Raw genomic sequence first — 26,959 nt, 5'->3', positions numbered from 1 at the left:
CCAGCTCCTGAGCAACCAGAGGGAGCTACCGAACAGGAGAAGCAAACAGGAGTTTTGTGGTGGTGTGTGAGAGCCAGATACGCCTTACTCTAAACTTCGGCAAATAACACCCCTCCTCTCCCCCAGAAAAGAACAAACAAACTAAAACCTCTACAAGAGTAAAAATAATGCATGCTGAAGTCCAGTGGCAGAACAGGGCTATCAAGTTTATTGCACTGAATGCACCACATACGATTAGCTTCTTTGTAGGCATATGGCATGTGTGTGCAGTTGTTGCAAGCAACTCATGGCCCTCAGAGACTAATATGGGCTCTTGAGATTGCAATGGCTGAACTGGAGGAGTGAAGGGAGACAGAAATACACAGATGAAACTTTCAGGGACACAGTAGCGCGGTGTCTCCGCCGGTCCCTCAGCCTCTGTGTTGTCGAGGAGGATGAAAGACTCAAAGGAGAATATCAAGCTGGAGGGGAGAAAAACAATCCCATAGTTGGGACCCTCCTTCCAGGTGGTATCCTCTCGCACTGAGGAGACCACTTCTTGGAAAGGGAACCCCAGTCACAAGGAAGAGCCAGGTAATAGTATTGAGGGATTTGATCAGTGGAAATATAGATAGAACCACATAGTGAATTCCCTGCTGGGTGCAAAGGTTGCAGATCTCTCAAAACATGTAGATAGACTTATGTGCAGTGCTGGGGAAGAGCCAGTGGTCGTGGTAAACGTAGGTACCCATGACGTAAGGAAAGGTAGGATAGAGGTCCTTGAGGCCAAATTTAGGCTGCTAGGTAAGAGATTAAAGTCCGGAACCTCCCTGGTAGCATTTTCTGAAATGCTTCCAGTTCCATGTGCAGGGACAGTTAGACAGGCAGAACAACAGGGTCTCAATGCGTGGATGAGATGGTCGTGTTAGGGGGAGGGATTTAGGTTTATTGGGAATGTTTTGAGAGGAGGAGGAGGAGCCTATACAGGAAGGATGGGCTCCACCTAAACCAAAACAGAACCAGACTGCTGGCATGTAAAATTAAAAAGGTCATAAGGGTATTTTTAAACTAAGGGCATGGGGAAAGCAGACAGGTACGGAGGGACACATGGTTCAGATAGAGACATCCCTTAGGAGAGGATTTATTAAAGGGGATACTCTATATCCTAATGAAGAGGAGAGGATAGAAGTTGATAAAGTACAGATAGGAACTGAAGAGAAACGGTCAAACAAGAGTCCCATTTAATCACATCACATGAAGGCAGACAACTAAATATTGAAAAATTTTATATGTGCTTGTATACAAATGCAAGAAGTCTAAATACTACGATGGGTGAACTTGAGCACCTGCTATTAAATGAGGATATTGATATAACTGACCTCACGAAAGTTGGTGGAACAATTATAACCAATGGGATAGGATAATACCAGAGTACAAAACACACAGGAATGAGAGTAAGTCCTACTGGAGTGGGAGTGGAACTATATGTGAAAAAAGGATAGTCAAATTTAGTAAAAAATCTTAAATGAATCAAACTACCACAGAATCTCTATGAATAGAAATTCCATACTTGAATAATAGGAGTATACCAGTAGTACTGTGCTACTGATCACCTGACCAGGATGGTTTTGATTGATTGTGAAATGCTCAGAGAGATTAAAGAAGCTATAAAAACAGAAAATCCAATAATAATGGGGGATTTTGACTATTTCCATACTGATTGGGTACATGTCACCTCAGGATGGGATGCAGAGAGAAAATTTTTAGACACTATTAATGACTGATTCTTGCAGCAGCTAGTTCCTGGAACCCACAAAGGTAGAGGCAATTTCTGAGTCTTAAATGGGACTCTGTATCTGATCCATGAGGTGAATATAGCTGAATCGTTCAGTAATAGCAACTATAATGTAATTAAATTTAACAACCTTGTAGGGGAAAAAATATCAAAGAAACCCACAACAGTAGTAGTTAACTTTCAAAAGGGGTATTACATAAAAATGAGGAAGCTTGTTAAATGGAAATTCAAAGGAATAGTCACAAGAGTGACATGCCTACAAGCTGCATGGAAACTATTTAAAAACATCGTAATAGAGGTTCAAACTAAATGCACTCCCCCTCCCACCCCCCCAAAAAAAAAGACAGTAAGAGGACCCAAAAATACTAACGTGGCTAAACTGCAGAGTAAAAGAGGCAGTTACATCCAAAAAGGCATCCTTTAAAAACTGGAAGTCAAATCCTAGTGAGGAAAATAGAATGGAGCATAAACTCTGAGAGGTCAAGTGTAAAAGTACTTTTAAGACCAATTATGCTACAGTTTATCTAGTTAATTTCTTTCTCACTTGGGCCAGGCACTGTTCCAAGCAGCTTTACAAAAATCAGGTGGCTGTCTTCACTGCTCTCCAGAAGATTTTTTTGACAGTTCTCTGTTTAGGCAATTGGTTCATCTTGTCCATATTTTGACCCTGGCAGCAAACATACATAATTTCTTTCTCATGGGCCTCTACCATGTTTGGAGGCAATAGTAAAAATACTCCAGAAAGGAAAGTTTTTTCTAACAGATAGAATGGTCAAACTGTCATTTCTAATTAGGGTTTTAAAGAAGCAAATTTCACCAACAAGAAAGTCTCACAACCTGTAGTTTGTCAGCCCTTATTCCTTAGGCCCAGTCCTGACTGAGACCACTTTACATCATCTTCTAGTAGGTAATGCTGTATGGAGAATCTGGAAGCAAAACTCGGTCCCTTTTCTGGGGAAAGCCTTGGTGGCTGAACAAGCAATGCACAAAAGCAAGCACCATTCTCCAGGAGCTAGACACTAACGCGCTGCAGACATAAGCCTGACAGAATCCTCAGGGCACACATAGAGACCCTCTCAGAATAAACTCTTTAACTATAGAAGGTGAAGAGTCTGCACAGAAAAGTATTGGGGCTCATAGCTGTTCAGCTAGCACTATGATGAGTAGCTCAAGTATGTCCCTATAAACACATACTATTCAGAATTGAACCCATGTCAATGGTGACCTATATGTAGTACTATGGCAAAGCCATAGTCTTGTCAGGAATCTGTTCTCTTCAGATGAGCAGAATGAAATCTGCTGTGTAACACACACTTCCATCTGCTGGGCACCAAAATACTTGGCCAAAATAGTTGAAGGGAGGGGCCTCTAAATCCATAAATCTTCATCAGGGTAACTGAGGAGAGGAGCTCACAGTGTGCATTTATCATCCCCAAGAATGTTTTTTTGGCATCCTGTCCACCTCACCACTTTAAAAGGAAGGAAAAAAGCCCAATTATTGTGAAAATGGTGAGTGTTGTTAGACCATCTGAATATTGCAGGGAAAAAACCTCCCCTTTCCTTTACTTTCCTTTGACCCCAGTCAGATAGCTTTTTCAATTAAGTAAGAAGTCCATTCCTGTTCCAGATGCCTCAAATTTGTAGCATGGCTCATGTCACACAGTTTATCCAAAATAACGATATTGGGTGTAGCCAAATTAGGTTCCATTCTTCTCTATCTATAGGCACTCCAATTAGGCTTAAGAGAAGGGGCTAGAATTCAGTTATTCATGGATTTATTTTTCATTTCTAAATGCATCCTTACAAACCTGCTTCACTGCACCCATGCAAAACTGAATAAAAACATGCAATTCCTGCTGCTTTCCCAAGAAGGAAAAAGGAAATTACATTGCTTCCAATTAGGGCTCCTTTTCTTCTCTAAAACAAATTGAGAAGATAGAAAATGGCACAAGACCGGTCTAAAGGTCATCATGCCCTAAAGGAATACTGTAAACTTTTCATCCTGTTTTGCATCACCATCGCTTGCTTGGATCACAGATATTTCATTCTGTGGACCACTAATGATCCATGGACAATAGTTTTAGAACCACTACCTTAAGGATTTATGTCTCTGCCATTGATGATCTTAGGGAAATGTGGCAGTCTATTTTGAGCTTTTGAACCTAGTGCCAGCTTCCTGGAAATGGTTATTTGCATTTAGATCCCCCTGTTTTCTACCATTAGGTCCCCAGTTACCTTGAGCCTTAATTTGATTTTGATAAGGTTACTTTTTAACATTCCTTCCTCACTCAGATGCTTTCAGAGGTGTTGCAGCCAGTAATCTAGATTGTTTTAGATTTCTCCTCTTTGTGGCCATTAGGTTTGCCAGAAGAAGAGGGATAATAACCCTTTCTGCAGTTCCAGAATAGATTTTTTTTTTTCATATTTCCAGTCACCTTTCCTATTTCCCTTTCATTCAACCCTCAATGTACAAAGGAAATGTCATTTCACTATTTTGATATTGGTATTAGTAATATTTGCACTTTGCCCTTCTCATCTGTTGATCTCAAACTGCATTACAAAGGTAGTAAGTATCATTACTGCGTTTTACAGGTGGAGAATTTGAAGCCCAATAGTGAAATGACTTGTCCTAGTGAGTCAGTGGCAGAGCTGGGAAACTTCAAAAAGTTTGAATCCTTGAAGGATCATAATGAGCTGTGGTATACTTCAGCGAAGAGAATTAGTGACTGTTGCTAATACTTGTCAACATCAGATCCCTTCTGCAAGGGTTCTTGTGACCTGTTCAGCTGAAAGTAGGGGGCTTTGCTGGGTGACATGTATCAAGCCTTCAATGCACTCCCTGTTTATTCACCAAATAATTGTGTGGTTTGGCCATTAGCAGATGTGGTAGTCAGCTGCAGAATGCTGAAGCCTTTTTTTTACCTCAGTAGGCCATGTACCTTTGTTCATATGTGTGTGTGAAGATAATGCTAGTTAGAGCCTTAAGGTCTGTATCGGTCAGGGAGAGAGCTCACTGAAGGAAACTTCCTAGCTATTGCACAGTCCTGGACTTGTGTCCACTGACTGTTAACTGATCACTATTTTTAGAAGAAACTAAAATCAATTTTTTTTTCACTCACTAAGTGTATAAGTAGCATATACACATGTTTAAACAAAAGGCAGTGCTTGTCTTGAATTAATCCTTCTGCACTAAGAGATCAACTTAGATAAATTTCTGCTTTTTAATTGCTTTTTGTGAGCTGACTCCATCACAGGATATAGGATCCACATTTTTTTCTATACTATACTCCCATCCAGTCCTGCTAGGAGTGTGGGAGTGGGATGGAGGAGGAGAGAATGGGGTGATTTTAAGTGTTGAGGATTGTCTTTTTAACCATTAATTTTAGTTTAGGACAGATAATAGAAATAGGTAAGAGACTAACTGGTTCCTTTTCAGACATGGAAGTAATCAGCTGGGGTGGTCCAAGGGCGCTTTGGGCACGAGTATTGCTGAGTTATCATTGGCTGCCACCTGCCTGACAGAGTAGAGGACCAACCCTACAATTTATGCCACTGGAGACACATCACAGGAAAAAATTGACAGGTAAAATAATTGTTTTTTAAATGTAAGGAGAAGACTAAACAATCTGTACTATAAATGGGGCTGACACTCTAACGAGATGTCCAAACACTGTAAAGTTTATTGCTCCTGTCAAATATCCGACCAGTTTCATGCACGGACTTCGATCATTCTGCTTATTTTTAGATGAAACACATAGCAAAAAATAAGCTATCTGGAAGTTCCTGGAAACCCAACAATCTTTCTAGAAACAAATTAAAATTGAGTTATATTAAGGAAACATAGTATCAAATATAGTATTATACTGAGAACTGAACTGTAATTCATGTTTATGTAATGTTTCCAAATCTTTGAATGTTCCTTATATTGAAATGAAGTATGTTCCATTGGTCAGTGAGGTTTGTGTGTGTGTTTTTACTGAACTAACAAACTTCAGGGTTAGTATTAAAGTTCATTTATATGGACCAGTACCATCTGTTATAGTGAATTAAAGTAGAAATCATAGCTGGTCTTGAATGGCCCTATAATTCTTTTTGGCAGCATAGCATTAAGTTTATCAGCTAAAACTATTTTTTAGCATCTGTAATTATTTTATCTTTGTGTTATGTTTATTCAGTGTACTGGCTGGAAATGTTAACTTTTAAGGAATTTTAACTGTTTTTATTTATTTAGAGTTGTTAAGCCTAGGCTTAGTCCAACTTAATGACTGGTGTGACAACCTGTTTTTAATCAGTGACTCAAAACTGTGATCACCCCGATGTCACCGAATGGCCACAACTTGTAAAAGGTAAACATAAAAAGATTTAATGGTATTTTTGTGAATTAACTAAATATTATCATTAGTGTAATACTTAATTTAAAGAATAGTTGATTCATATGACTTGAAGGTAATTGTATAAATGGAATACAAGTAGCCTTTGAAAGGACAGTGTGATGGTTAGTCGAGACCTAACATTTGACCTATACTTTTTCTTGTGTTAATATGAAAGTCCATGTAATTCTCCCCTATGCTGCCTGAAATGTCAGCATCCTAGGACTCATGTTCACCCTTCAACAGCAAACCACTGTATGCCAAAGATCTAAGAAAAGCATTGGTAAGAAGCAGATCACAATTTCAAGCCTCCAACTACTGTTATAACAGTATAAAAAATAATGAAAAATATCTTGCCAGCCTCTTATTAAAATATGCATTTAAGTAGTGAGTATTTGCTAAAAACATTAGTCCAGGAAACTTGATGATACTGAAATTCAGTAGACTTGCATACCTTTACTTTTCTCTCCTAGGGAGTTACAGTGGAGGTAAAAGGAGTGGCTTGCAGAATGGAGAAGTTGCTCCCAGTGTTGTTGGAAGTGAGCCATCATTTGAATTTGCTAGCTCATGCTGCAGTATTCAGATTAGTTGGTGTCTTGTGATCACTGTTTCTGCAATCTAATACAAGACTGAAAGTTGTAAGAGCATTTGGGGTCTTGTTAAAACTGTTATTGTAAAGTAACTTAACTCTTCTGTTCAGATTTTTAAACAAATGGTGTTGAAAGAAAACATTTCAGCATGTTTAAGTATAATGTAATTGTCTTCAGTATTTTACATTTTTAGAAAAGTAGTACTATATTTTGTTAATTTTTTGATATTAATAAATAGCTGCTCATCAAATTCGTGAACTTCCAGTCCTGTAATGATTGATTTCCCACACTGTTTTAATTAGTGTTATAAGCTTCGCTTGAAGTTTTTTAAACTTGACATGATTCTTACATCTTTTATTTTTTAAAAACATGTCCTGTCCTTTTTAATCTCTGATGTTTAATGAGAAAAATAATAATTAACTAAATCATATTGTAAACAGTACCGCTGGAAACCTAGGAAAAAATACTTATAGGGATTTTGCACTTTGTATCTACCGAAACGATTCTGTGAGCTCCTGTGCTTATTCTGAAGTTGCTTGATTTTTCCATAACCATAAAGGTCTCTATTACTTTAAAAATAAATAAACTGGTCAGCCTGTAGGACAGCTTGGGGTTGGGTGCCTACTCTCTAGTGATGTCACCTTTTGGAAGACCAGATGGGATGAATATAGATTATAGGGATATACTGGATATACTCTACAGCAAATTGGTGCCAAAGACTGGTACCTGTTTCCTTTTATTTTATTTTTGTTGCTGTTGTTTTCCTGGTGTCTCTGCTTTCTTCTGTTTCCCTTCTCACTTTGAATGTGTTGCTGCATTATGTTGTTGGAAACTGCTGCTGCTGATCTTCAATTCCCCTAATACCAGCAACTATTTTTTGCCTTCCCATTAGTTTATGAAAATGTAGAAGTGAATGGAACTGGCTCACTATAGTGTAGTGTGTGTAATTTCAATTTAAGTCAGCTAGCACATGGATATTGACAGTTTAATATTGCAGCTTTTAAGGTGACATCCAGAAAAGATCTTGAGACTCTTTTCTAGACAGCTGCTGGAGGTTCGATGTTACAAAGGAAACTTGCTTGTTCATTGGGAGTAGGAGACTAGAAAGTTGTATTTGTCTCATTGCTGGGCAGAAGTCATTTTGCTAGTCTTCTTTTTAAATGAATAGAGGGAAATTGACCCCCATAGCAAGCAAAATTGAACAGTAGCAGACTTAAAATGTTAAAAATCAGCTGGTGATAACAAATGACTTAAAGGGAGAAGATATTGAGGTAGAAGAAAGTAAACGTGCACATTGTCCATTCTTTCCAATGGTTCTGAATATTAAAATTCCAGCTTCAGCATAATTATAAATTTAGTTATATGGTTACCTGGTCAGAGTACATTTAGGACTGTGTATTAATATCAGTTTTTTAAAAAAGAAAAAAGCTCTGAAATTAAAGAGTTTCAGAATATTTCAGTATTTTTGCACCATCTATCACTGTATAGCACCCAAGTAATACAGTAAGTTTTTTAAAAATACAAAATACTTAAGTTACTTTTAAACGTCTGCAATACAATTTGGGCAGGGACCATGTTTTCATTGTGAGTTCAGTGTCTAGCAGAGTGGGGCTTCCTAGGCACTACTGTGATACAAATAATAAGTAATAGGTTGATGGAAATAAGTGAAGTACAGAAATCCACCAAGATATACGGTAAAGTATAAATGAAATCTAATAAGAAAATAAGACTGCCAGGGAGTAAGGGCCTGCAGCTGAGAACAGTCCTTATACCGGAAACGGTCTCCAGGAGCAAGACAGCAAGATAGTACCTTCGTTGAAATGATGGAGCATGAGTGAAGAAACTACCTCTCAGTTAGGCAGGCTACCAGAAATTCTCTGCTTCAAAGAGTCCACTTTCAGTTACATGTGGAATGACTATAGGTAGCCATATAATATAGCTATTAAAAGTATAGAGGTGTTATTCTGGTAAAGACTTAGAAATAACTAAGGCTCAAGCAACTATATTAAGATCCACTTCAGAGTGGAAAGGTCATACCGAGCATCTTAAGGTATGGCTACATTGCTATAAAAACCTGCAGCACTTAGTCTCAGAGCTGAGGTCAGCTGACTCAGGCTCACGAGGATCAGGCTGTGGGGCTATAAAATTGTATTAATGTAAAACATCCAACTTTTCTATTGGAAAAGATCAAACAATCTCTGCCCATTCCTCTTGATGCTGCAGTTCTCCCAGTCAGGTTCGCTTGTGTCTTGTTTGGACTGAGTTTTAGTCAGTGGCTTTCATGCAGGTTCTGATTTCAGTCAGATGCTAGGAGATGGACACTCCACAGATCTGGGTTTGACAAAAAGGAGGCAAAGTTAGTTATCATCTACACTGAATTAAGCTGCAATCCATTATGCCTTGTAATCCTTTCCACTGGCTTTTCCTTCATATTGAATATGAGGGGTAATGAGAATGATCCCTATGCTCTGTGTAAGAAAGTTTAGGGGTGGAAGAGCAAGCTTTATCCCCAGAGGAGACATTAAAGCATAGTTAATAGTATCAAAAGTTGCTAACAGAATAAAAATCAGTATGGAAACATTTGGTTTATCTTTAGCTATATGTGTACAATGCAAGTACATTAAACGCAGAATTAAAGCTATATAAAACAGTATTATAAAATTATTAAAATCAGTTGTAAATACATAAAAAAAAAAATTAGAGCAACTGGATGGGCTGACAGTTTTTTTTCCTTAAGTTTTCTGTAATGTGGCACATCACTGTGGTACATAAGGGCTGATACTTGTATTTGCAGTAGAGTGATTTGGCAGTACATATTTATTTCTTATATTTCATTTGCTTTATCATTTTTTATAGTTTTAGGTGAGCTTGCACACTATTCAAATATAAACTATTTTTGTAACTAAAAATTCACTTGTGTGTTTCATGTTAAAACTTTTCTTCAAAAAAAAAAAATCTCAGTTACTCAGGAACATTGTAATGAGAATTAGCTAAGCATTTAGGACTAAATCATATGGCTGCTAGGCTATATAATGCAATCACAGAGTCATCTTCTCATCTGGAAAAGGCTGATTCTCACCCTCCCAGGAGCAGCTGTGAGAGTTGATAATTCTCATAGCTGACACAATGATTTTGGTACTGGAGAATGATTTTAGCTGAGGCAGTTTCTCCCTTACTCCCACTGGGGTGGAAGTGACCTGAATGGGCTGGGCTGGCTTCACTATAACTAAGAAGAGGGTGATGACATGTGGGGGGCATGCTGGGAATGTTCACCTTCCGAAACATCAATCTATTTAAGCTGGGAAGGAAGAGCAGAAAAATACATGTAACCCACCCCTCTCCCCCCCCCACACACACACCGCCCCAGTCTCTCACCACCAACAGCTCTGCGGGATTACAGCAAGCCTAGGGCTGCAGTTCATGGACACAGCATTGTGAGGGAGAGGTGACTAGAATCTATTCTCAGCTACTTCAGGTGTTGGGTGCTTCACACTTTGTTTCTGTTGAACTTTTCTGTCTCTCTCGCTACACAAGGCTCAACCATGTGCAAGATCAGTCCATTTGGCACAGAGCTGTTTTTGTGGTGATAAAGGAACTTCAGTGCAACTTACTAATACAGAACTTGCTGTGACGATTTGGCCCATAGTTGACTGTGAAACCTGGAAGGGAAAATGACCAACAAAAATCTCTTATACTTTCCTATCCTATGAGCTTTGAAAACATTGCCTTTCTCACTAGAGAATCGTTCCTGTCTTAATCTTATTCTCAGCCTTTGTCATTACATATTTACATAAGCCATGTTTTCCCCCAGAGTTTAACTAAACTAATAAAAATGAATAAGCAAGTCATATTTCATTTGCTTGTTTATACTGTTTAACAGTAATATAAACATTATAGACGTAGCACTATAGATAACATTTCCTTTTCTGATTTTCCTCTCCAGCATGTTTTAGTCTCTTAGAATAAAGAATGATGCTTAACATTTCTTTTCTGCATCTTGCAGATCACCAGGAGAACCTCACTCTGAAAACATTGAAACTAGCCGAATGTAAGTATAGTAAGCAATAATTAGATGGGTTTTGTGTATTATGTTTAACGCTCCTCTGAGCTAAATGCAACAGCAGCTTTTTGCAAAAATAAATAAACCTTTAAGTGTACATTTAAAACAAACAAGAAAATCATTTGGCTGTCTCCTTGCAAAACCTGTGCACTGTTGTTGTAGGTGAGTTGGTCCCAGGATATTAGAGAGACAAAATGAGTGAGGTAATATCTTTACCTCTGTGTAGCTCAAAAGCTTGTCTCTCTCACCAGCAGAAGTTGGTCCAATAAAAAATACCTGTCCCACCTTGTCTCTGCAAGACCTATGTCCAATTTAGTATTTTTCTCCAAAAGAGTAGTATTTGGTTCTTAGTCTAGAAATGTAATTCTCACTGAAATAACATTTTTTTAGAAGTTTCATTTCGTACCAGCCAGCAGATGGTAGCATAATACAGTATCTGAAACTTACAACCCTGCGTTTAGACCTAATAGCATGTCAAATTGTACTCCTGAAGAAGAGCTCTATTGAGCTCAAAAGTTTCTCCTTCACCCAACAGGTGGTCCCATAAAAGGTGTTCTCTCACCCACTATGTTTCTCTAAATTATACTTAAGGCCCTACCAAATTCACAGCCATGAAAAACGTGTCACTGACTGAAATCTGGTCTTTTGGGTGCTTTTACCCTATACTATATAGATTTCACTGGAAGATACCAGTGTTCCTCAGATTGGAGGGCCTGACCCAAAAGGGAGTTGCACGGGGGTCATAAGGTTATTTTAAGGGGGGGAGGTTGCAATATTGCTACCCTTATTTCTGCACTGCCTTCAGAGTTGGGCAGCCGAAGAGAAGCGGCTGTTGGCCAGGGGCCAAGCTGTGAAGGCAGTAACCCACCAGCAGCAGCACAGAAGTAAGGGTGGCAATACCATAGCATGCCATCCTTCCTTCTGCACTGCTGCTGATGGTGACTCTGCCTTCAGAGCTGGGCTCCTGGCCAGCAGCTGCTGCTCAGCGACCACCCAGCTCTGAAGGCAGCACCACTGCCAGCAACAGTGCAGAAGTAACAATAGCAGTACCACAACCCCCCTCCCCGCCCATAACCTAGCTGCCCCTCCCCTACCAGCAACAGTGCAGAAATAACAGTAGCAGTACCACAACCCTCCTTCCTGCCAATAACCTTCCCCCTCTCCCCCCCGCGCCCCCCCCCCCCCCCCCCGCGCAACTCCTTTTGGGGTCAGGACCCCTACCGTTACAATGCTGTGAAATTTCAGATTTAAATAGCTGAAGTCATGAAATTTATGATTTTTTAAATCCTATAACCATGAAACTGACCAAAATGGACCATGAATTTGGTAGGGCCCTAATTATACTCCTAGAGTTTTAACATCTCATAGCACACATTTGAAAACAACTTGATTAGTCAGATACTTAGCAAAATAGAAAACATCAGGTTTTGTATATTGTTGGAAGTGGGTTGCAGAATAGAGAGAACGATCCTTGACCTGGTATGGAAACTTGTATAATGTAGTTTGTGCTTGTTTTCCATATTGATTATTGCAACTTGCAAGTTAGCTAATTTCCAAAGCAGCATTATAATTATAATTAGATGTGTTCCCTGTTTATAAGAGCTGAGTAGAATCCAGGGCTGCTGACTTTATTGGCCCTGATTATTTTCAGGTTAACTGGAAGCGTGCTCAAGTTATGCAGAAATGCTCATTCATACTTCAAAACGAAAAAGAGATTTGAAAAAAGGCTATAAAACTACTGAGAAGGAAATAAATTCTTTTGGACCTTCCTTTTCTACAGGTCAGCAAGGCACTTCTCAGCAAGGTTTCTTTAAATTCTCCTACAGTTGGGAAGAAAAACTCCAGAAGACAAAAAGAAACACACAAATATTGTAGATATAAGAGCCTAACTGACATATGAAGAGAGATGGTCCAAAAGAAGTTAATAGAGGAAGGATGACTCAGTGTTAGGGCAATAGTCTAGGAGTTAGGTTTAAATTCAATTCCTTCTCTGCCACAGACTTCCTATGTCATGCTGGACAGTCCCTCTGCTTCATATTGTCAGGATAAATGCATTCAAGACTGCAAGATGCTCAGCTGCTGTAAAATACCTATCAAGCGTAGGAAGAGAAATGAGTCAAAACTGTTTTCCTTTCAACAGTTTGGCAGCCCCATTTTTGTTTTTTTCTGTGATTTTTTTTCCTTTTAGAATTTGGAGCTGAAAGGAATGAGAATCTGAGGGTGCCATGTTTGTTTTACACACAGACTGAAAAAAATTTTGTTACATGAGTTAATGAGACAGTGATTGGAATCACTCTGATTATTCAGATCCCTGCACTTCGGCTAAAAATGATTGTTAGACACTCAGATTTTGAGGATCTGCATATTTTTGAGCAATAAGTATACAATGAATATGGATATTACACTTGCAGAAATGAAGAACCTGGAACTGCATAACTGAATAACCATATGGTTATTCATCACCGACTGCAGAATTTCTGCAGTCTGCCAGACACAGTTGCTCTTAATACACAAAATGGTACATTTTGTTTTAGTTATGCAGTTCCTGGCACTCTGATTCTGGATGTCTGATCTGCATAATCATTGTACGGTTAGAACAATAACTACAGTGTTCAGTCCATGTACTCCAGCTAGTAAAGTCTGTCAGCCAGTTAGAATGCAGAGATTGTCATAATCACTTTTCAGTTTTGCTAACTGCACTGTGAATATGCAGATTGATTTACTTTAGTTTACTGTGATTTCTCTACTCAGATCCTAGACTGTTAAAGCTGTGTGCCAGCATCATGGATAGCCAAATGCTTTTAATTCACTTGAGCTAAACCAGGAAAATGTACATTTTATATGTTTGATATTTTCGCCTCTTCATGTGACTGCCAAACATCAAGAATTGACATTTAAAAAAAAAAAAAACATTTTTGTGTCTCTTCCCTTGCATTTCCTCCTCCCCTTTCTCCAGTGAAACAGGGCTCTTGTCCCCATAATAACTTTTATTTATCCAAATGTTTTGGTTTCATTGGATTCCCACTTCTAGCTCCATACTTCATTGACTCATATTTGTCAAGTTTTTGTCATAAATGTGCTTTTCACAGACCTCATTCAAGTGCCTGGTTTGTCCCTGCTATCTTAGCTGAGTTGCCTCATCCTTTCCGCCCCCTTACTAGATTCACACAATATCCCTTTCTAATTTCCTCCTTTGATTAGTCTCACTTTCAAAGCTTGTTCCAGCTTAATTTGTGTGTGTGTGGGGGGGGGGGGTTTCCATTGATGCAGCAAGATCTTATTGCCTGCCTCATCAATATCTCCAGGCTGTTGTCCTGATTCTCACACTACATCAGATCTCCACTGATGCCTCTCGCCATCTTTCAAGACAGGTGTCCTGGTGTGTTGATGAGACATTTCATTTCTGTGGCCCCCTCTCTCTCTCTGCTTATTCTTTTCAGTGTCAAGACTTTGAAACGCTAGGGGTTTTGAGCCCTCCTGTTTCCATCACTACTTTTCTTGTGGTTGTGCTTAGTGCATAGTCATCTCTTTGATGCTGCATTTCTGTCATATTATCACTTGCGAAAGAAGGGAGGGAGGAAGACTCCAGCAGCTTCCAAAAATACACCCAAGCATATGTCCCTTACAGAGAGGCATGACTAGTACTTGTCTGGTCAAGGACTGGGTGGGCTTACATCATATCATCTGCTTTCAGATGTCGCCGTGTGCCTTCAATCCTGAGAGTGGCCAATAGCCATCCCAGTCTCTTCCAAAAATGCAAGTAAATCCAACACATAGCTCAACACTCTGGCCACGGCCTCTGAATCAAACACCCATATTTAATGCAAAGACTCTGCATTGGCATCAGTTCCTTCTTTGCAGGTCTAAAGAGGGGCTATATCTACAGCAATACTTCCACATCAGAGTCCTGCGTTTCACTGTCACCAGGCTGTACTAGAAATTCCACACAGCGCCCAGGCAACACATGCATTCAAAGAAAATTAGTACATAGAGGGAGCCACTGATTTCTTTGAAATGTCATGCTCTGTTCATCAGGAAAGCACGATTCAGCTTCCCAACTCAGAGCCATTACGGCCCTTGATAACTGGTAGCAACTTTAGTTATCCTCCACTAAGAGTGCCTATTGTTCTCCATGCTACAGCCACAGAAGCTTGAAGGTTATGTCAAGACTCTCTTCAGGACTGAGCTGCTTCAGCTGCCAGCCTAAAATGTGTTTGTGCCTAGGTTACTTGCAAAGCCACCGCCTTTATGAAGCATTGTTACCCAAAGTTGTCATCTGAGCAGGAATCCGTTACTGGATTATCTGTGTTACAGAGCCTGTTCCCCATTTAAGGGTGCTTAAACTTTGTTCCCCCCTCCCTGCAGTAGGTATTTTTTGTTTGGAAATATCTCTTTCCTCTCATTCTGGGACTGTCTCTGGCATTTAACCCTCAATTTCTCATTGTTGGAAGGTACCTTCCTTCCCTATTTTAAATCCATTGTTTCTGTTTTCATATTTCCATATTAGTCCTTGTTTTAGTTTGGAGACAGTCCTCAAGCCTTTGGGTTTCCAAGAGGGAGAGTTTAGTGGGATGAACATTTTTTGGAGAAAGTAAATTACTTACCTGCAGTTTTTGTTCTTTGAAAATGTATTGCATAATTTAACATCTTGCTGTGAAGTTGCAAGAATAAATTTACAGTGGAAAACTTCAAGTTTAAAATACAGGTGTACAAAAATAAATATGAATATACCTGGAACACCGTATGAAATATGCACATGAGTATAAAGCAAATTTACAATATATCATTGGTTTATCACTTACCAGTCCTGCTCCATATAGACTCTGGAGGGTTATGTAATTTATTATAGGTCAGTCTTTCTTTGTGTTTTTTTAAGTGTTTTTTTATTTAGGAGTTTCTGCCTCCTGCTTTCAAAAAGATCTGACTTTAGGACTATTAAAACCTGGCCCAGTATCCTCTCTGTATGGACACCAGTCTGTTGCAAATGTACCCAACTGCTGGGTCCCACATGCATCTTACGTCCCCTGGGTCTTGGCAGAGTCTAGTCACTGTTTTAGCTCTGGATCTGACAAGCATACTTCGAGACCTCTTGTCAGAGTCCTTCATTGGCATGGGAGACTCTTTTATACAGACTCCCCAGACCTTGAAACCTGTGCTTTATATCTCCATAGCACCCAGTTGCTTACATATGCTTTCCAAAGCTCTACCTAGGCTGTGGACAACTGGGCTTCTGCTTTAACTAACCCCTTTAGGGACAATATAGCAGGAAAGCAAGGATTGTAGGCTTAGCAAAGGTATTTCTTTAGCACAGAAACTCTACTCTTTAAAGTACTAAAGTTACAGATTTCTGAAAACAACAAAAAGTACCAAGGCACACCCTCCCCATGTCTGAGCTTTCCCTTTCGTGAGTCAGAGGTTGGTCACTGCTCAGGCTGAACAGAGCCCCTCTTGCCCTCTCTTCGGCAAGTCCTTATAGGTGGCGATGGTTGCTCCCACTACCCCTGGCCTTAAATAGCCTGTCTTCTTGCCATGTTCTCTACTGGAACTCTCCAACCCTCTGCCTCAATTGTGTATGCATCCCCTGTGGGCGCCCTCTGTGAAAAAACATTGTTCCATGGGAGTTGCCAGCAGCTTAGAGACCATCAAATCCAGTAGCTTGATGACTTTTCAGTGATAGTCTTTCAATGAGGTGGTGCAAACATCTCCTGGGCAGGGCTACTTTTTGGAATGCAATTCAGTAGACTTGCCTTGGGTAAGTGTAGAATACAAGTTCAACGCATAATACGAAATAGAGTCTATAATTTGATACAAATATATCCCACTTCGTCACAAGGACATAAGGGGCAATTTAGGCAGTTGGCTGAGGTGTTCAAAAAGAGCATGTTTTGGAGGCACGCAACATCTGTGCAGTTTCCCATGTGGCCTAGTGCTGCTGTAAGCTGACCTGGACATAATTCAATAGGATATATATTTTTAGAAAATAAGAATCACAGAAAAATTAGTCGTATATTTGTCTACATTATTTGTTTGCTTCAGGAGAATTCTAACCACCACCAACCCAATTCAGTTTTGAAACACCACATGAAAAACGTTTCTGAATTTACACTGGGGACAAGACTTTTTAACCTGGGAAAAAATCATGGAGGGTGAGGGATAGAGAGGATATAATACTTAATATTTTGTATATTTGGTATCAAGGCAATATACAGACTGACTAATCCTCACAAGCCTGTGAAGTTAATATGAAAAAGGGGATAATATTCACCTGTAGAGACAAAGTTGATGGTGATTTGATCAAGGCCACACAGCTAGTGGGGAAGTCAGGATTGGAGCTCAGGACTTTCCCGATTCTGTCTTGTGCTCATTCCTGCACACTTCACTAACTGAAGAGGGTGAGGAGGAAGAAAACAGAGGAAATGCTTGAAATTTTTTTAAATAACTGAACAGACCTTTCAGCAGTTTGAAGTCTATTTTGATTTTGTAATCTCTCAAAGTATCAATAAAAGTAAAAAAACTTCAGTATAATAACTTGAGGGTGCTTCATTTTCACTTAGTAATAAACTGAATCTTAGACAAATAAAAACTTCACCCTTCAACTGAGTTTATTCAGCGCAGTATACAAGCTCTTACTTCAGAAACAAAAAGCATCCTCGGGTTAGTTTATTAAAGCTGCATTTTCTTGCATGGCCTTTTCAGAAATGACTGATCTGAGAACTAAGGCACAGCCTTTTTTAAAGGTGGTACAGTCTATTTATACCTCCTACAATCCTGACTACTTTTCTCATGATCAATACAATCATTGTCTAGAAACTACATCTCCTATAATTTTTCACCTTATAAGCCATTAAGTGTATAAAATGCAAGAATTTGTAGGATTCAGTATTTCTGAAACTGACGAGGGATAACTGATACACAAATGCGATTTGGGATGAGCGGTGGTTTGGCTATATGGGGGTGTTAATGTAAATAATACAAATATGGAATTTGCTTCTGCATCCATTCTAGTTCTGTCATCATTATGCTAGCCAATTGGAGCAGGCAGACTGGAGACCAATGGCCATTAAGAACGTACCCAAAGTTTGTAAATTAAAACTCTAAAAGGGCAGGTTTCAGAGTGGTAGCCATGTTAGTTTGTATCAGAAAAAATGAGGAGTCCTTGTGGCACTTTAGAGACTAACAGATTTATTTGGGAATTTATTTGAGCTTATGCCGGAATAAATTTGTTAGTCTCTAAGGTGCTACAAGGACTCCTCGTTTTTTCTAAAAAGGCAGTAGCTGTGCTCCCAAATTGGCCTGTGCCCTTGTTGGCCCATGTTGTCTTGTGACTTTCACTATATTTCCATAGCATCATAAAATAAGGCATGAAGGGAGCATCAGATCATGCAGTCTGACCACCTGTATATCACAGGCCACCAGCTCCATTCAAAATCCACATATTAATCCAACAACCAATATTAGACCAAAGTATTACAGCTCACAGGGAGACTAAACTGCTATATGCCACAAGCAGAGAATAGCTGGACCAAGTTGCACCAATACCTGAGGCCCCTGCAATGTTACAGAATTGAGATGTGTCCAGATGATCTAGGCAAGTGGCATGCAGCCTATGCAGAAAAGGAAGTTGAAAAAAGCCCTGAGTTTGGGGGGAAATGCCTTCCCAACCTCATCTATGGCAGTCAGTTACACCCTGAGCATATGAGCAGAACCAGCCATCCAAGCACCTGAGAGAGAGAGAGAATACTCAGAGGATCAACCCACCCATCCATTGTCCAACTCCAGCTGCGGCCATCCTTGATGCTTCAGAGGAAGGAGACCAAAAAAAAAAAAAATACATAGAGAGGGGGGAAAAAATCCCTTTGTGACTGGCTGACACCCTGAAGCATGAGATTTAGGAACACAAGACATAAACCGGAAGGCCCCCATAGGGCTGCTGAGCCCAAACCTCTGTCGTCACAACCAACTCTTTCATATACTTCCATCCATAAATTTGTCCAGCTCTCTCTTAAAACTAATTACGTATTTGCTCCCACAACTCCTATTGGGAGGCTAACCTGTTCTTCCAGTCTCCTCTCATAAGATAGGCCCTCTATTCCCCTGATCATCCTAGTAGCTATTCTCTGCGCATGTTCCAGTTTGAATTAATTTTTCTTTAATATGGGTGACCAGAATTTTACACAGTATTACAAATGAGGCCTTACCAGTGCCTTGTACAATGGCATTAATACTTCTCTATCTCTACTGTAAATGCATAGCCTGATGCATCCTTGCATCACATTTGCCTTTTTTGCAGCTGCATCATACTGAAGAGCTAGTCATCCTGTGATCAACCAGCACATGCAGGTCTCTCTCATCTTGTGTCACTTCCAGCAAATGAGCCCTTAGCTTATAGCAGAAATTTTTATTATTTGACCCTAAGTACGTTGCCTTGCCCTTTGTACTGTTAAATTTCATCCCATTTCTGTTACTTCAAGATCACGTACTTTTTCCTACATAATCTTCTGATTCTCCTCTGTATTAACAATACCTTCCAACTTTGCATCATTAGTATGGCTGTCGATTTATTCCAGTTAACTCCCACGATTAACTCAAAAAAAATTAATCATGATTAATCGCAGTTTTAAACACTTTGTTAAACAATAGATTACCAATTGAAAGTTATTAAATATTTTTGGATGTTTCTACATTTTAATATACATTGATTTCAATTACAACACAGAATACAAAGTGTACAGTGCTTATTTTATATTTTTATTACAAATATTTGCACTGTAAAAATGATGAAAGAAATACTATTTTCGATTCACCTCATACAAGTATTGGAGTCAGAGTAACAGCCGTATTAATCTGTATTCGCAAAAAGAAAAGGAGTACTTGCGGCACCTTAGAGACTAACCAATTTATTTGAGCATAAGCTTTCGTGAGCTACAGCTCACTTCATCGGATGCATACTGTGGAAAGTGTAGAAGATCGTTTTATACACACAAAGCATGAAAAAATACCTCCCCCCACCCCACTCTCCTGCTGGTAATAGCTTATCTAAAGTGATCATTCTCCTTACAATGTGTACAATGTTTCATACACATTGTAAGGAGAGTAGTGATCACTTTAGATGAGCTATTACCAGCAGGAGAGTGGGGTGGGGGGAGGTATTTTTTCATGCTTTGTGTGTATAAAAAGATCTTCTACACTTCCCACAGTATGCATCCGATGAAGTGAGCTGTAGCTCATGAAAGCTTATGCTCAAATAAATTGGTTAGTCTCTAAGGTGCTGCAAGTACTTCTTTTCTTTTTAAGTATTGGAGTGCAATCTCTTTATCATGAAAGTGAAACTTTAAAATGGTAGATTTTTTTTGGTTACATAACTGCACTCAAAAACAAAACAGTGTAAAACTTTAGAGTCTACATGTCCACTCAGTCCTACTTCTTGTTCAGCCAATTGCTAAGATTAACGATTTTGTTTACATTTACGGGAGCTAATGCTGCCTGCTTCTTATTTACAGTGTCACCTGAGAGTGAGTATAGGCATTCAACTGCATGGCACTTTTGTAGCTAGCATTGCAAGGTATTTACGTGCCAAATGTGCTAAACATTCGTATGCCCCTTCATGCTTCAGCCACCATTCCATGCTGATGACACTAGTTAAAAAAATAATGCGGTAATTAAATTTGTGATTGAACTTCTTGGAGAACTGTATGTCTCTGGCTCTGTTTTACCCGCATTCTGCCATATATTTCATGTTGTACTAGTCTCGGAGGATGACTCAGCACATACTGTTTGTTTTAAGAATACTTTTGCTGCAGATTTGACAAAACTCAAAGAAGGTACCAATGTGAGATTTTTAAAGATAGCTACAGCATTTGATCCGAAGTGCCTTCCAAAATCTGAGAGGGATAAGGTGTGGCGCATGCTTTAAAAAGTCTTAAAAGAGCAACACTCCAATGTGAAAATTACAGAACTCAAACCACCAAAAAAGAAAATCAACCTTCTGTTGGTGGCTTCTGACTCAGATGATGAAAATGAACATGCGACGCTGGCTACAACAGTGCCATGCAGACACCTATTCTCACTTTCAGGTGACATTGTAAACAAGAAGTGGGCAGCATTATGGTCTGCAAATGTAAACAAAGTTGTTTGTCTAAGCGATTGGCTGAACAAGAACTAGGGCTGAGTGGACTTGTAGGCTCTGAAGTTTTACATTGTTTTGTTTTTGAATACAGTTATTTTTTGTTCATAATTCTACATTTGTAAGTTCAACTTTCATGATAGAGATTGCACTACAATACTTGTATTAGGTGAATTGAAAAATAGGATATCTTTTTTTACTGTGCAAATATTTGTAATAAAAAATAGTGAGCACTGTACACTTTGTATTTTGTGTTGTAATTGAAATCAATATATTTGAAAATGTAGAAAACATCCAAAATATTTAAATATTAAGTATTCTATTGTTTAACAGCGTGATTAATCGCAATTAATTTTTTTAATCGCTTAACAGCTATAATCATTAGAAAATTTTATTAGCGTACTCCTACTCTTTTTGTGCAAAGGTCATTAATAAAAATAGTGAATAAATCGGTCCTAAGACCTTCTCTGTAGTCCGATAGTTCCACCTTTCAGCACAGCCTGTTGCCTTATGCTCTTTAGCCGGTTCCTTACCATATAATTCTTGTACTTCATCTTCTCTAATTTAACTAATTTTCAATGTGATACCATGTCAAATGCTTTACAGAAGACCAAGTATATTAGATCTACTGCATTTCCCTTATCTAAAAAATGAGTTATCTTCTCAAAGAAGGATATAGGCTTAGTCTGGCATGAAGGTAAACATATGATGCACTACATCCCCTTTTCCACTTACCTCCAAGAGTTTAATTATTTCCTTCAAATTTTGTTCTAAAGCTTTGCATACTACTGAGATTTAACTAATGGTCTGTAATTCAGGATCACTTTTTTTTCCTTGGATCACAGTTCCCCCCTTTCTTAAATATTGTACAGCATTAGCTATTTTCCCATAATATGGGACTACCCACAAATAGATTTATTTAAAAATTCTTGTTATTGGACTAGTAATCTTACATGTCACTTCCTTCAGTATCCTGGGATGGAAATTATCCAGATCACAGTCAGTGCTTTAAGATTTTCTTCTACCTCAGATGTGGTCATTTCCATTTCTGTGTACTCGTTTCCATCAGTCATTCTGTCTTCATACTCATATTCTATATTATCATCCTTACTGAAAACCACGGCAAAGTATTTATTTAGTTTTTAGGCCATACCTACATTATTTTTAATCTCCTCCCCATTCACACTGCATAGCAGTCCAGCCTCATTCTTTCTTTCTTTCTTCTCTTTTTATTTATATAACTAAAAATCCTTGTTGTATTTATTTTAATTTCCTTGGCAGGAGCTAATTCAGATTGGCTTTTAATAGTTCTTGCTTTATTCCTACATTTTCTGACCTCTAAGATGTAGCTTTTGTTGCTGATCAAACCCTTCTTCCTTTAGGCTCTCTGCTTACTCCTAATAACCTTTTTGAGGTGGTTATTCATTTAGTTGGGTCTGGAGCCTTTTCTCTACCAAGTTTTTTCCCCTTGCTTGGGATGCAGATTGGAGATAGTTTTTGTACACTTGATTTAAAGAAATTCCAAGCTTCCTCCACATCTAATTCATAGTCTGTCCCGTTAAAATCAAAAACCATAGATGACAACCTGGTTTTGATTATCCTTTCCTTTAATTTAAACTGAATCAACTTGTGATCACTCAATCCAAGGTTATTTCTTATGACCAGCTTTTTTTATGATGTTCTCAAAGCTTACCAAAACCAAGTCTAAAGTTGCATCATCTCTTTTTGGTTCAGTGGCTACTTGGTGAAGAAAACTGTCATCTGTCACAGCTATGAATAACTGTGCCCTGTTGTTGTTTATAGCATTTATTCTCCAGTCTATATCCATGAAGTTAGTTTCCCATTATGACACAATTCCCAGTAGTATTTTTCTTTCTAATAATATTAAAGAAATCTCTATCCATAGCTGAGCCCAACCCTAGAGGTCTGTAGCAGACCCCTAACACTATCCCAATAGAACTTCTTTATAACCCTTCTCGGAAGTCACTTTGGCCCGAACAGATTTGTTTTGTCTGTAGTATCACTCCTTTCTTCTTCACAGTTTACTGCATCACTAATGTACAACACTATCCCACCACCTTTTATATTTCTCTTCCAAATAGCTAATACCTGAGTTTTAGTCATGAGCGCTTTTCCAGGATGTTTCTGTAAACCCTATAAGATCCATTTTGACCTTGAGTAGTTCAAGTTCCTGCATCTTATTGCCCAGACTCCTTGCATTTGGGTGCAGGTGTTCTCCGTTGTTTCCCTTGACCCTCGCCCATTAGTTTTCGAGCCAGATTAGCCTCCAACTAACTACTGTTGCGCCACAAGTACTCTTGGTTGTTTTTGTATCCCCTGCCTGACTATTGCTCCTATCTGTGGATGCACACTTTTTTCTCTTAGCTGTTCTTATTCTTACCTTCTCGTTTTCCTTTATTCCTTAGTATTTTTTCGTTTAGCTGATTTTCCTCCTCCTCAGTATTGAAGCCAGGCATGGACATTACATGAGTCTCTCTCAAAATCTTCTCCCCTCATTCCCTATCTTAAAACCCTTCTTATCAATCATTCCAGTCTCTATTCCAGAAGGCTAGTATCCCAGGTAAACAAGTGGAGTCCATCAGTTGAGAAGAGTCTTCTTTCTGTGAATGCCTTCCCATGGTCAATCATCCCAAAATCTTCCTCAGAGCACCAATTCTTGAGCCATCTGTTCATCTTCATTATCTTGCCGCATCTTCACACTCCTTTAGGGACTGAAGATCATTTCCACATCTTTAAGCATCTTTCCAAGCCTAGTGTAATTATCCTTGATCTAGTCCATTGGGAATTTAGTAAGGTCATTCATCCCGACATTCAACACAGTCGGTGGATTTTTTCCCCCCCACTCCCATCAGGATCCTTTTGAAATTCATGTTTACATCTTGTGTCCTTTCTCCTGACAGATAATGAACTCTTCTGTTTCTCTTAGGTCTAGTGACAGGCCCGTCAATTCTTCTTAGGATGGAGTCCCTGGTCACATAGAGACCTGTCTATTCCTGATGTTGGTATGAATCTCACATTCTTTTGCAGTCCCCTGTACATCATCTTCATTTTTCCTTGGGCTCCAGTCCTTGGCTAGCTCCATTCTCTCTTCTGCAAGGACTGACTTCCCTTCTTTTCTTCCTCGATATCCCGTCTGCCTGTTTCTTCTCCTCCTTCAACTCTATTTCACCTCCACTAGCTGGTCTTTTCCTCTGCCTTGTCTTCATGGTCACATTCTTCCATTGATCGCACTCCTCCTCTGGCAGTCTGACCTCCAGGTCCTTTTGTGGACACCTGACGAACAAATATTGAGGAGTTTGTGCCACCTCCTCTTTTGTTTTAAATCATCAAATCCCCATCTGAATTCTGTCATCTCCAGCTGCATCTCCAGTCCTTGAATCTTCTCTGCCATGAAGGCTCTATCAGGTAACAGTTTATGCATAAGTAGCTTCCATCAGAGGTACATACCACAGCTACCACATCTTTGTCTCCTCTCCTCCTTGGGGCACTTCTAGTGTGCTGCTTCAGTAGTTATCATCATCTTCACTTCGTAGACCCTACTTCTAGGGGGGGAAAAAAGAGGAGAAAAATGCCTGCCTCCAAACTCTCACATAAATTTCACTTTTAGCTGCTAGTTGTTCGTTTCAGCTACAGTTGTTTCCAGAAGTGCATTATAAAAATACTGCAGCTGAATCGGTGATTCAAAATTTTGTCTTGCAAGATCTCCTATTTCATTTATTTTTAATATAATAAAGGGCAAACAGTAATTCATGAATTAAAACATAAACATTTTAAATTATTTTTCTTTTGTTTTCTACATAGAAAACTGGCACTATTTGCCTTTTACTTCCATAATTTCCACATGATGCCCGTTGACATAGTTCACTTGTTGTGGATAATCTAACGCTGATTTTTTTTCATTGTGCTTGTTAGAGAAAGGAATTAGATAGTGATAATGCTGCCTTGGTACTTCGAGTTCCTACTGAATTAATTGGTATAGGAGATTGTAAACTTCAGTGAACATTAATGTATATGTTTTCCTCAAGGCATTAAATAGTGATGCTGCTCTGTACATAAAAGTATAAAAGTTAGCATGCGTGTAATCCTTTTTTAAAAAAAACACCATACTTTATACTGTTGTTGTGCTAAGTTATTACAAAATCTTATTATGCTTCATTCAAAAATGTGTGGTTATGTAAATTGAACACTTAAAGGTTGTGTTTTTGCACCAGTTAATAACCTAGGTTAACACCAGATAACAGAACTTTGGAATTTTACTTGTGAATTCTTTATTCAAAACAAAACAGTAGACAGAGATGTGGTTTTAAATTTCTTCTGAAGCTGGTAAAATGTTTATACATCTCTCATTTGCTTGGTTGCCTAGTTATGTATGTGTTGCGCTTACATGTTTCGCTTATTAACAATTTCTTGTGCAAGTATTGAGTTATTTGAGAAATGCAGATTCAAGTGCTATCATGTATTTAAAGTATATGCTCTCTTTTTATTATGGAGAAACTGTTCTTGAATTTTTCAATAAAACAAATAATCCCCCATAATCTATTCCACAATTTGCATACTAGCCTTGGGCATGCTAAATGCTATGATCTTGAAACCCAAATTATAGTACTGAACAGACAAACTTAAGAGGCTAGTTCCTAATAAAAATTAAAACGCCTCTGAACTTGTGGTTGTTTGTAATTGAATTGTGGCATATTTACAAAGGAATGTCTGTAAGCATTCTCCATTATTCTACAAAAACAGTCAGTGTAAGTTAAAGTTTAGTTAAAATAAAAACCAAGATTTGAGATATTTCTTTGTAATAGCTAAAAGCAAAATTATGTCTGTGATTTTGGGGAAATTTACACACATTTCTGGAAGAAACTAGACATACCAGAAAGAAAAAGAGTACTTTGGCACCTTAGAGACTAACCAATTTATTTGAGCATAAGCTTTCGTGAGCTACAGCTTACTTCATAGGATGCATACTGTGGAAAGTACAGAAGACGTTTTTATACACACAAACCATGAAAAAATGGGTGATGATCACTACAAAAGGTTTTCTCTCCCCCCACCCCACTCTCCTGCTGGTAATAGCTTATGTAAAGTGATCACTCTCCTTACAATGTGTATGATAATCAAGGTGGGCCATTTCCAGCACAAATCCAGGGGAGAGAAAACCTTTTTGTAGTGATCATCACCCATTTTTTCATGGTTTGTGTGTATAAAAACGTCTTTTGTACTTTCCACAGTATGCATCCGATGAAGTAAGCTGTAGCTCACGAAAGCTTATGCTCAAATCAATTGGTTAGTCTCTGAGGTGCCACAAGTACTCCTTTTCTTTTTGCGAATACAGACTAACACGGCTGTTACTTTGAAACTAGACATACCAGGAGGACACTGCCTATGAAATATTCTGTTTCATTCAAACAGTCTTCAGATGTGGGTATTAGTGTATAATACTTGTAAACTGAGGGGAGTCTGTATAGGATTTCTACTGTCCTGCTTGACTTAGGGCTTATCTATATGGGGAAATCTACTGGCATTATTATACCACTCTAGTTGTACTGGTATAATTCCTCGTGTGGATGCACGTTCTGGAATAAGAGAACCTCTTTCTCTGTTTAGTTTATGTCACTTCCACACGCTTTTTGCACTATTTTAACTCTATGGGTTTAGATATAGAAAAATAGTTAAAATAGAAATAGAAAAATAGAAGTATGTTTAAATTGGTACAAAAATAGTGTAGATCAGTCCTTAGTGTCAACATTAACAATTTCATTGCTGATCTATCTCCAGATAGATGGATTGCCCCTCCATCATTATCAGATTTTGTCATTATACTTGCAATAACCCTGTGAGATATGCAAGTATTAAAGACTAAAACCCTGTGTATACGACATATTCTTCTTTGAGTGATGGTCCAAATATGTATTCCACACATCTTAGCAGTGTCCGTTCACCTGCATGTGCGTGGTGCATTCCTTTCTGTTCCCAGCCAGGGGTATAATCGGTAGTGCAGGTCAGTGCCACTCTAGTTCCCTC

At 38.8% G+C, this 26,959-nt stretch overlaps 1 protein-coding gene across 6 annotated transcripts in view; it reads left to right on the top strand.

The window, feature by feature from the left end:
- The window catches only part of UBE3A (ubiquitin protein ligase E3A), a 94,784-nt gene that overhangs the window by 27,411 nt on the left and 40,414 nt on the right, over nt 1-26,959 (top strand). The window contains exons 3-5 of one of the 6 annotated variants that reach the window (XM_048858747.2): nt 5,211-5,357; nt 6,067-6,120; nt 10,738-10,782. In XM_048858747.2, the coding sequence (XP_048714704.1) occupies nt 6,101-6,120; nt 10,738-10,782 (65 nt within the window). In that variant the 5' untranslated portion in view covers nt 5,211-5,357; nt 6,067-6,100. Of the gene's footprint in view, nt 1-5,210; nt 5,358-6,005; nt 6,121-6,617; nt 6,684-6,708; nt 6,783-10,737; nt 10,783-26,959 lie in introns of those variants that run through there. The other 5 variants (XM_048858729.2, XM_048858765.2, XM_048858757.2 and 2 more) reach the window with 5 other exon arrangements.

Source organism: Caretta caretta, chromosome 1, assembly GCF_965140235.1.
Source record: "Caretta caretta isolate rCarCar2 chromosome 1, rCarCar1.hap1, whole genome shotgun sequence".
NCBI classification, from domain to species: domain Eukaryota; kingdom Metazoa; phylum Chordata; order Testudines; family Cheloniidae; genus Caretta; species Caretta caretta.
This window is presented reverse-complemented; position numbering and strand designations above follow the sequence as displayed.